Genomic DNA, 12,173 nt, shown 5'->3' on the forward strand with positions numbered 1-12,173 from the left:
TTATGTTTGTGTATCTGTGCCTGTGTGTGTCTGAGTGTTTGTCTGTGAGTGTGTTTGTCTGTGTGTTTGTGTCTGTGTGTCTGAATGTGTCCTTGTATCTGTGAGTATGTGTGGCTGTGTGTGTGTCTATGTGTGTATCGGAGTGTGTGTGGGGGTGCTGTGTTTGTCTGAGTGTATGATTGTGTCTCTGTGCCTGCGTGTGTTGTGTTTATGTCTCTGTGCCAATGTGTGTGTGTGTGCGAGAGAGAGAGAGAGAAGGGGTGTACTCGGGGCTGGGGTGGGGGGTGGCGAGTGGCGAGAGGAATTGTCCTTTCTGGAGTGTTGTCACTATCTCTCCAGCCACGTTATTCATTGGAAGGACAGTTCAGAGCTGACACCTCACCCAACTAGGAACAGGAGGGGAGGAATCAGATCCGATCTGATTCTGGCTTGATCTAGTCGTTAGTGGGAGGGTGGTGAAGGGGGAAGTGAACATAAAGGCGCAGCATTTCTTTTGAGACAGTGAAAAGTTCCCTGCATTCACACACCAGCTACTTGTACAGCTATTGAGGTGTGTGTGGGCCCTGTTGGTGAAATTGCCTTTGCAAGCTGTCCTTAACTTCTGCTCCTGTCCAGCTCGCAGTGATCTTTCTCCTGCACTTTTTTGATGAACCAGTGTCCCGGGATGTGATTACTGTTCATTAAAAATCTCCGTTGTGGTCTCCTTTCTGTAGGGTGAAATGTTAACTAGCTGTCAAAGCCTGTTCCACAGTTTGTAACAAGTGCTGTCCTTCGTCTGTCTCTTGTTGTTGACCACTCCTTGTTTCCTGTTGCTTTCCAGGAGAAAAATGCAGAAGTTTTATTCATCTGACGCCTCCTGCTGAACGAGGTTAGTTTGGAATGAATGAATCACTGTTTTGTTTTAACCTGAAGTTTACAGTTTTCAATCTCCAGTTGCCACTCTTACAACTATTTTTGTTGCATTGTGTCTCATTTTTGTGGGAGCCTGATACTCTCCAGACACAGAGATGTCCAATCATTGATTTTAAAATACAGTAAGGTATTCCAGCACCTGCAGACTCCATTAGTTAGAAGAACAAGGGTAACAAGTCAGTAAGAGGACTATCATCTTCCATGAGCGGCATGGTGGCTCAGTGGTTGGCACTACCGACTCACAGTGCCAGGGACCTGGGTTTGAACCGCACCCTCTTTTGGGCAGCTGTCTGTGTGGAGTTTGCACGTTCTCCCTGTGTCTGCGTAGATCACCTCAGGGTGCTCCAGTTTCCTCCCACAGTCCAAAGATGTGCAGATTAGGTGGATTGGCCATGGGAAATTGCCCGTAGTGACCAGGGATGTGCAGGCTAGGTGGCTTAGCCATGAGAAATGCAGGGTTACAGGGATGGGGTGGGCCTGGGTGGGATGCTCTTCGGAGAGTTGGTGCGGACTCACTGGGCCAAATGGTCTGTATTCACACTGTAGAGATTCTATGAAGTCATTGCCAATTCCAACACCAACACAACATGGGCACATTTCACCATCCCTTCATCTTTAATGGGTCAAAATCCTGGAACCTCCTGTCTCACCAGACCATGGTACACCTTCACCAAATGAATAGTGCCAGTGGGTTTAAATAGAATGTCCACTGCCACCTTCTTGAGGATAACTGGGGATGGGCACAATAAATGCCTGACTTTGCTAGGGATGCCAGCATTCAAACAAATCCACAGCCTACTGTGAGTACACCTCAGGAGCTCAGGGGTGATTCAGGGATACCAGTCATGACTTGGCACCTCGAGCTTCTCAATGATTTTTTTCCAAATCCCTAATGTGCTTCCAATGGTCAAAGCTCCAAACTCTGAAAAGTTGCAGCCATTTGTTGTATTTGTGAGTTGTGTTTTATATTCGTTCATGGGACGTGAGCATCCCTGGCCAGGCCAGCATTTATCACTCACCCCTAATTGCCTAGAGGGAAGTTAAGAGTCAACCATACTACCATAGGTATGCAGTGACATGTAGGCAATACTGGGTAAGGATGACAAATTTCCTTCCCTAAAGGACACTGGTGAACCAGATCATTTTTCTCAGACAAAAGCCAACAGTGTTATGGTCATCATGCAACTGTTAATTCCAAATTTTTATTCATGTCACATTCCACCATCTGCCATGGTAGGATTCGAAAACAAAGTTGCTGGAAAAGCTCAGCAGATCTGGCAGCATCTGTGAAGGAGAAAACAGAGTTAACATTTCGGGCCCAGTGACCCTTCCTCAGAAGGGTTCTTTAGCAGCTTTGTTTTTGTTCCTGATTTACAGCATCCGCAGTTCTTTCTGTTTTTATGGTAGGCTTCGAACCTGAGTCCCAAAACATTACCTAGGTCTCTAGTGATAATACCATCAGGCCATTGCCTCCCCCTGAGGCTGCCTTCCTTGTGTCTAGATGGACACATTAATCTGTTAACTTAATACATTAAAATACTGCCCTAACCATTGCAGTGGAAGATGATAAGCATCCATAGGCTAATATTTAGGCAGCGTAGTTCTTAATGGGTCATTCTGGCGCAGAGGCAGCATGTCTGTTTCTGAGTCGGGAAATCATGGAACATTATCGTGGAACACTACAGATACCCGAGTGTGCAGTGAAGCCTAACATTTCAGTGCAGTACTGAGCAGCACAATGTCAGAGGTGTCCTTCTTTCGGAACTTTCAACTGAGACCATGGCTGCCTTCTCAAGATGCAAGAGATACTATGGCAGAAAAGCCAGTGAGTTTCTCCTGGTGTCCTGGCCAACATCAATTATCTCATCATCATTCCAAGATTAACTTTTGTGGAAGCTCATTGTGTGCAAAATTGTTGTTACTTTCACTAACATTACAAAGGTTTCAATAGGCCTTAAGTTCTTCTTCAGCTGAGGGGGAGAGTATGGATGTGTTCAAAAGGTGAACATATTGTATGAGTTCTAATCATTTCTTATCCAGCAAGTTATATTTTAGACAGGAATAAAGCATTACATGCTCCATCATTTCTTAAGGTTTACACTGCCAAACAACCAAAATGCTGGCAATATATCATTTGAAAAAAGGTTGTTGAAAGTGGATGGTTTACTTGTGGGAAAAGTGTCTGTGGGGAATGATGAGCTATTGCTTCTATCTTAAAGTAGACCAACAAATGGGTTTGTAACCACCTCCACCTCTTGTAAAAAAATAATGAAGGGCAGATCAATGATGATGGTGAGTCACTACATTTCTTTGCTGTGTTCAGGAGAGACAATGTTACTCCGAAGAAGATCTCTGGAGCAGTGAGCTCTGTGTAGCTGGGCGATGTTACAATCAGCAATAGATTCTGTCTGTATGTGCCATGCTTTAGGAAAATCATACTGACACCAGCGCCTCGGATAATGCTTTTCTTAGAATTTCTCATATCTATCATTTTAACAGAGGTGTTAATTTGTTTAATGGATGTCAAATCAGTCTTTAATAAACTAATTGTGCACTTGTAAACTGTTATTATACAAACTCTTTGCAAATGGTGCAGTGTAAATTCAAAGTAGATTTGCCCATGTGGATTTAGACGGGTAGCATGATTCATGATGGATGATTCATGTCAGATTGGAATTATTGGTTGCCGTCAATGCCTGCATTTCACCTTTTGATGTTCATGTATCTAATTGTTCTTTTGCCCTTTTACGTGGTTGTTATGGAGATCCTCACTGTAACCTCTCTGTGCTGGAAGAAAGAAAGTATACAACATGACAAAGATTAGTAGTAAATCAGAAGATCAGCGAAGTTTTGAAAGTCAACAAAAGAGAGGGACCAAAGTGAACATTGAGCCCTTAGAAAATAAGGCTGAGGACAGAATAATGGCAGAAAGAGTTGAACAAATACTTTGCATCAGTCTTCACGGTAGAGGATACTTTGCCGTCCAAACATGGTAAATAATGAAGAGGCTAAAGGCAAAGGAAATAAACACTGCACTATGTTGGGTGTCATGGTGGCACATTGGTTAGCACTGCTGCCTTACAGTACCAGAGACTTTGGAGTTTGTGTGGAGTTTGCATATTGTCTGCGTGTCTTTCCTCTCGGTGCTCTGGTTTCCTCCCACAAAAAGATGTGCAGGTTAGGTGGATTGCCCATGCTAAATTGTCCTGTAGTGTCTAGGGATGTGTGGACTAGGTGGATTAGCCATGGCAAATGCTAGGTTACAGGTGATAGGGTGGGGGAGTTGGGTCTGGATGGCATGCTCTTCAAAGGGTTGGTACAGATTTGATGGGATAAACAGCCTCTAATTGGATTGTAGGGATTCTATGATTGTATTCTATCACTAGAGAAATGTGTCTAAAGGTTGATAAGCCCCTAGACCTGATGGTTTGCATCCTCATATTACATATTACATAGTATTACATATCACATTCTAGCTCTCAAGGAAGTAGCTACAAAGGTAGCTTGATGCACTTAGAGACATGAAAAACCGACAGTGTGAAATCGTTATTCCAAAAGGGAGAGAAACAAAAAACAACAGGTAACTATAGATCCGTTAACTTGTCGTTAGAAAACTCTTAGAGTCTATTATAAAGGATGTCTTAGCAGAGCATTTAGAAAACACATAGTATAATGTAACACATAGTATAATTAAAACACATAAGCATGGCTCCATGAAGGGGAGATCATATCTGACCAATTTAATAAAGTTCTTTCAGGAGGTAACAAGCAGGATAGATAAAGGGAAACCAGTACATCTAATATATTTGGATTTACAAAAGGCATGTGATACGTTACCCACACAAGGCTATTTAATAAAATAAGAACCCGTGGTGTTGGAGATAGTATATGGATAGATGATTGGCTAAGTAACAGAAGACAGAGAATTGGGATAAAAGAGGTACTTTCAGGATGGTGACCTGTAACTAGTGGAGCCCCTCAAGGCCCAGACTGGACCTGCAATTATTACAAGATATATTGATGATTTGGACAATGGAAGTGAATGCACTCTTGCCAGTTTTGTAGATAACACAAAAAAAGTGGTGAGGATGACACAAAAAGGGATATAGACTGGTTCAGTGAGTGGGCAGGAAGTAGGCAGATGGAATATACTGTGGGGGAAATGTGAGATTATGTACTTTGGCAAGAAGAATAGAAGAGCTGAATATTATTTGAATAGGGGAAGACAGAAGAAAGCTGTAGCTCAGAGCAATTTTGGGATCGTTGTACATGAATCACAAATAGCGAGCATCCAAGTTCAGCAGGTAATAGGGAAGGCAAATGGAATATTGGCCTTTATTTCAAAGGGAATGGAGTATAAAAATAGGAAGGTCTTACTGAAATTAAACAGGGCATTGGTCAGACCAGATCTAGAATACTGTGAACAGCTTCCTCAAGAAAGATATCCTAGCATTGGAGGCAGTCCAGAGAACGTTCATGAGGTTGGTCCTGGGTTTGGAGGGAGAGTCTTATAATAAGAGTTTGAGTAGTTTGGCCTTCCACTCATTGGAGAATAGGAGAATGAGGGGAGAACTTATGGAAACGTGCAAGATTCTTAAGGAAATTGACAGGATAGGTGTGGAGAGATCATTTCCTCTTGTGGCACCAGAGGGTATAATCTCAGAATAAGGATTCACCCTTTGAAGACAAAGATGAGGAGAAATTGCTTTCATCAGAGTGGTGAATCTATGAAATTCTTTACTGCAGAGGACTGTCGGGTTAAGTATATTCAAGGCTGAACTAAACAGATTTTTAATTAGTAAAGGAATCAAGAATTATGGGGAAAAGGCAGGAAAGTGAAGTTGAGAATTTTCAGACCAGCCATGTTATCGTGGAATGGCAGAGCTACTTGATGGGCCGAATGGCCTACTTCTGCTCTTACATATTCATATGGTCTGATGCCCAGCTTTTCTTTCTCTCTTTCTTCCTTAAAGATGTATCTTAAAATCTATTAGTTTGGCCAAACTCCTGGCCTGTTCTGTAATATCATCTTTTTGGCTCAGCGTTAGATTTCATATCATAATGCTCCTGCAAACAGTCTTTGGATATTTTAGCACATTCTAGGCTGTATGTAGATGCAAACTATTCTTATCAATTACAGCAAAAACAAAGTTGCTGGAAAAGCTCAGCAGGTCTGGCAGCATCTGTGAAGGAGAAAACAGAGTTAATGTTTCAGGTCCGGTGACCCTTCTTCAGAACTGATAGTGGCTGGGAAAACGTCAATTTATATGCAGAAAATAGGGAGGTGGGTGGGGTAGGGAGTAAACGATAGGATAGAGCCCAAATAAAGAGAAAGACAGTTGGACAGACAAAGGAGTTGCTAACGATCAGGCTGGGAGGGTGAATAGTTGTTAATGGGGACTGTTAGTGACTAACAACAGGGGGTGTGTAATGGCAGGCTATGTGGTAACAAGGCTTGGTGTGTGGGGTAGGGGGCTGGGACATGGGAGAGCTTAGGCCCTAAAATTATTGAACTCAATATTGAGTCCGGAGGTCTGTAGGGTCCCCAAGCGGAAAATTAGGTGTTTGCGTTGGGCTTTGCTGGAACACTGCAGCAAGCCAGAGACAGAGATGTTGGCCAGGGAGCAGGGTGGTGCATTGAAGTGGCAGGCAATGGGTAGTTTAGGGCCTTTTTTGCGAGTAGAATGTAGATGTTCTGCAAAGCGGTCACCAAGTCTATGCTTCATTTCCCAAATGTAGAGGAGACCCCATTGTGAGCAGCGAATGCAGTAGACTAGATTCTTGGAAGTGCAGGTGAAGTGTTGCTTCACCTGGAAGATATGCTTGGGCCCTTGGATACTGGGGAGGAAGGAGGTAAATGGGCAGGTGTTGCACCTTCGCCGGTTACAGGGGAAGGTGCCGTAGGGCTGTGGGGAGGTGTTGGGGGTGAAGGGAATGTGGACCAGGGTGACCCAGAGGGAACGGTCTCTGCGGAAGGCGGACAAGGGAGGGGAGGGGAGTATGTGTCTGGTGGTGGCATCTTACTGGACGTGGCGGAGGTGGAGCAGTTATCAATTAACTGCTCTCTTTAGTGTTCTTCTTCTCTTCTCATAAGCTAATAGGTGGCAGACTTATAAATTTTTCAGCTCTGACAACTGTCAGCATTTTGTAGGAAAACAAAGCGTTGCTTTCTTTTTTTCTCTCCTTTTTTGTGTGGTTTGGTCAAGATTTAAACAGTCTTTCACTAAAACATTGATCATCCTTAAGTCACAAACATCTTTTATAATTTAACATCTTTTCTATGCATGTCCAAACTTTTTGTTTTGTGGATTATATGTGGGTACATACTTTGGACATTTATGGCTATGTAATTGCAGTACAATGTAGTTAGCTGTAATAACTTGTGAATGTTATTGGAAGAAGTGATATACACTCACATGATCTGAGAATCTAAGGTAAAGCAGCCAGTTTAGGGGTTGTTCTCATAACTGTAAACACATTATAATAAAATTAGTGTTTTGCAGTCACCAATCTTCAAGATTTATTGAAGCTACATCAATTCAATAATATATGTATAATATTTTGAATATCACTCAAGTTGCAGTTGACATGCTGATCTTGTAGAGATTATTGGAAAGACGCTCTTCCAAAAATGTCACAAAACTGCAAAATTCAAACAAACGATACAAACAAATAAGAAAAATAAGTGCGAGAGGCCTGACCATTGAAGACCAGGATAAGAGCCTAGGGGGCTGTGCGTGTTTTTATGCTTGCTCATGTGATGTGGTCATTGCTAGTTGGGCCAGCATTTAATACCCATTCGTAATTGCCCTTGAGAAAATGCTGATGAGTCACTTCTTGAACTGCTGCAGCACCTCCAGCATTGTGAGGAAGAGACATCCAGCATTTTGACGAGCAACACTGAAGGAAAGGCAATTTCATTCCAAGTCAGGCTTGGAAGGGAACGAGCAGACAACGGTGTTTCCATGAGTCTGCTTCCCTCTGTGTGGTAGAGATCGCAGATTTGGAAGGTGCTGTAGGATGATCCTTCAGAAGTTGTTGCACTGCACCTTGTAGATGGTACAGATAGCAGCCATTGTGCCCCAATGATGGAAGGAGTGAATGTTGAAGATGTTAAATGGGGTGTCAATGAAATGGACTGTTTTATCCTGATTAACATTGAGCTTCTTATGTGTTGCTGGAGCTGCATTAATCCAGTGGCGTAGAGACTGTTCTATCAGACTCCTGACTTATAGATGGTGGACAGGTTTGCAGAGTTACAAAGTGAGTTAGTTGCTACTAACTTCCCAGACTCTTACCTGCTTTTGTCACCACAGTATCTAAATAGTTGTTCAGTTTCTGTTCTGTTCAATTGTAACCCCCCAGGATGTTGATTGTGGGGAATTGAACAATGGCAATGTCATTGAACATCAATAGACAGTGGTTAAGATCTTGTTTATTGCTGTTCCCATGGTAAACACCCAGCTGGCAAAAGGAGAGCAGCCTATCTCCTACATTGATTGAGTCACCAAACCCAGTACAGCATAAGTCCAATTATTTTTTACAACCAGACCAGGTACCACCAAGTGTAAATAGTTCTTATATTAAAAATAAACAATATGTTCAGACATCTTATAACACAACTCTGGGATAGGTGGAAACTGAACCTGGAGCCTTGGGCCCAAAAGGCTCCACCGCTGCACCACAAGGCCCTTAACTGGTTTTTATATGTTTTTTTTAAATCTAGAAGTGCTATCACACGCAACCTAATGGCTTTTCCCACCACTCAATCACCTCACAGAGTCCCTACAGCGTGGAAGCAGGCCATTTGGCCCATTGAGTCCACACTGACCCTCCGAAGAGGATCCCCCCCCAGATCCATCCCCCTACCCTATCTCTGTAATCCTGCATTTCCCCAGGCTAATCCACTTAGCCTGCACATCCCTAGACATGACGAGCAATTTAGCATGGCTAATCCTTCCTAACCTGCACATCTTTGGACTGTGGGAGGAAACCGGAGCACCCAGAGGAAATCCACACAGACACAGGACGAATGTGCAAACTCCACACAGACAGTCACCCAAGGCTAGAATCAAACCTGGGTCCCTAGCACTGTGAGGCAAGGGGAACACTGGGGGAGGCCATGGCCTAGTGGTATTATCACTGGACTGTTAATTCAGAGACACAGATATTGTTCTGGGCACCCAGGTTCAAATCCCACCACAGCAGATGGTGGAATTTGAATTCAATAAATATCTGGAATTAAGGATCCAGCAATGATCTTTAATCCATTGTTGATTGTCAGGAAAAATCCATCTGGTTCACTAATGCCCTTTAGGGAAGGTAACTCCAATCCTTAGCTGGTCTGGCCTACATGTGACTGCACACCCACAGCAATATGCTTGACTCTTAACTGCCCTCTGGACAATAAATACTGCCTGGCTAGCAATGCCCCTCATCCCATGAATGAATAAAGGAAAAAAAAAGAGGCACCATGCCACCCCAGTGTGGCAACCTGTGACAATTTTGATCGTGGCAGTTAAGTGCAATGCACACCATCAAAGGTGAAGGAGAGACGGGGAAAGTGAGAGTCTGTAAATGTAATCTAATATTTCCACAGTTCATATTAGCTGTCCTTAATCACAGCTACAACATGCACACATATATACACATAATTAACGCAGCATTGCAACACTGGTAATTGCCTGACAATCTGCGACACAAAAATTACTTCTCACTATCAGCTCCAGCTTGACTATTGTTCAAATCTTGCTGCATATGGACTTGAACCGCTTCAGTGCCTGAGGAGTTGTGGACGGTGCTGAATGTTCGGCAATCATCAGCAAAAATATCCATGTCTGATTTTAGGATGAAGCAGTTGAAGCTGGTTGGGCCGAGAATACTATTGTGAGTGTTTAGGATGTCAGATTGGAAATCCTGTTTTAATTAATTGGAGAAATGCAGCCTTTAAATTCCTTTTACAGTGTAATGTATATTAATATAGTAGTTTAAAACACTTTAAAAATATCTTTTTCATTTCAATACTGTCCTTGAAATCACTTGAAACTAATAGAATCAAATAGAATGATAGTGTGGGAAAAAGCCATTTGGCCCATCGATTCCACACCACCCTCCAAAGAGCACCCCACCCAGAATCAATCCCCCATCCTATCCCTGTACCCCTGAATTTACCATGGCTACTTCACCTAGCCTGTTAATGTTTACTGTTAGACTTTTACATCCCATTGAAAGAACAAAAAGCTTATAGCATTGTATGACACATGGCTATTGCAGTAAATAAGAGCAGGAGATCTTCTTGGTCAGTTATGAATTTTGGATCTATCTCCCATCACTATCCAAAGGTCCAAGCTATAAAACGCATGCGAAAGTGCATGTTGTCAGACCAAAACAGACATGTTGAAAAACTCTGACATACCACCAGCAGCTTGTATAATGGGTGGAAGAATGCAAGGAAAAGAACACTCCAAGAAAGGAATATTTGGGCTTCAACAAAGAAGGGACAGGTCTTTACCGAGCCTTACTTATATTCACACAACAAATAGAGCAGATTCAATACACAAAGTGAGAAATAGAATTTTTGGAGGAAAGTTTTATTCTGATTCTCCAAAATGGCTGTTGAGCGATTGCTGCTTGGTTGAGCCATTGGTGTTGAGTCCAGCTGATGTGCTAGAATCTAGCCTGAATGACCCAGGTCTCTCACATGTTTTGCAAAAATAAAACATAATTTTAGGGGAGATACACTAATATACCCCCATCAGGTGTTGTACATCATGCTATCCTCAAATGTGTTATGATGCTGTTTCAAACACCAAAAACAACCTCAGACAGCAAGGTGCAGAGCTGGATGAACACAGCAGGCCAAGCAGCATCAGAGGAGCAGAAAGGCTGACGTTTTGGGCCTAGACCCTTCTTCAGAAATGGGGAAGGGGAAGAGGGTTCTGAAATAAATAGAGAGAGAGGGGGAGGTGCATAGAAGATGGATACTGGAGAAGATAGGTGGAGAGGAGACAGACAGGTCAAAGAGGCAGGGATGGAGCCAGTAAAGGTGAGTGTAGGTGGGGAGTTAGGGAGGAGATAGGTCAGTCCAGGGAGGACGGACAGGTCAAGAGGGAGGGATGAGGTTAGTAGGTAGGAGATGGGGGTGGGGCTTGAGGTGGGAGGAAGAACAGGTTAGGGAGGCGGGGACGAGCTGGGCTGGTTTTGGGATGCGGTAGGGGGAGGGGAGATTTTGAAGCTTGTGAAGTCCACATCGATACCATTGGGCTGCAGGGTTCCCAAGCGGAATATGAGGTGCTGTTCCTGCAACCTTCGGGTGGCATTGTTCAACCTGCTGTGTTCATCCAGCTCTGCGCCTTGCTGTCTCAGATTCTCCAGCATCTGCAGTTCCTACTATCTCATAAACAACCTCAGTTATCTACATAAGTCAAATATATTTCTCCAAAGCATGGATTCTAACCCAACTGCTAACTTGGTGCCATAGTCAATGTGTCTGTCTCTTCTTCCATAAGGTCCTCTTCCCTATAAAGGGGTCAACTGCACCAACAGACAGAACACCGTTTATCTCATTTGCTGATCTTGACTGAATGTCACATACCCGTCAACAGTGATTACACTGAGGAATTTGACGACAACATAAATGTATTTAACACTATCTCCAACATTATCAATGGCTCAAGTTCCATTTAACTTGCTAGCTGTACCACTGAGTCAGTGAAGGCTTTAATTACTTGTACAGTTCTTGTTGCATTAATGACAAGCCACAAGGTTGAAATCAGAATTTGTTAAATCCTTTCAAACTCATATCTGTATTGCTCTGATTGATACTTTGCTTGATTGAAGATGGGAGAGGAAATTGGTAAGTAATAGATAGGATATAAGTAACCCGATCTAGATGGCTTCCATCCCAGTGTTTTTTTGACAAGTAGGATGCAGATAAGAGGATTTGCCTTAATCTTCCTAGAGACAAGGGAGGTACCAGAGGATTGAGATGTAGCAACTGTGATCCCTTCAGGAACAAAAACAGAAATTGCTGGAAAAGCTCAGCAGATCTGGCAGTATCTGTGAAGAAAAAATTGGAGTTAACGTTTCAGGTGCGGTGACCCTTCCTCAGCACTATGATTCCCTTGGTGAAGAAACTGTGGAAGGACAACCCTGGTAACAATTGGCTAGTTAGTTTAACATCACTGGTGGGTAAGATTTTAGAAAAAACTGATCAATGGGTAAAAATAATAAGCAGTTCCTTCTCTACCCTGCATTATACG

The 12,173-nt window shown here is 43.0% G+C and overlaps 1 protein-coding gene across 1 annotated transcript in view; it reads left to right on the forward strand.

Annotated features, from left to right (window-relative positions):
• The window catches only part of gsg1l2b (gsg1-like 2b), a 133,550-nt gene that overhangs the window by 1,576 nt on the left and 119,801 nt on the right, over positions 1-12,173 (forward strand). Inside the window, exon 2 of the mRNA XM_048610936.1 lies at positions 821-868. Within this exon, the coding sequence (XP_048466893.1) occupies positions 821-868 (48 nt within the window). The remainder of the gene's footprint in view (positions 1-820; positions 869-12,173) is intronic.

Source organism: Rhincodon typus, chromosome 23 (assembly GCF_021869965.1).
Source record: "Rhincodon typus isolate 14 chromosome 23, sRhiTyp1.1, whole genome shotgun sequence".
NCBI lineage: Eukaryota > Metazoa > Chordata > Chondrichthyes > Orectolobiformes > Rhincodontidae > Rhincodon > Rhincodon typus.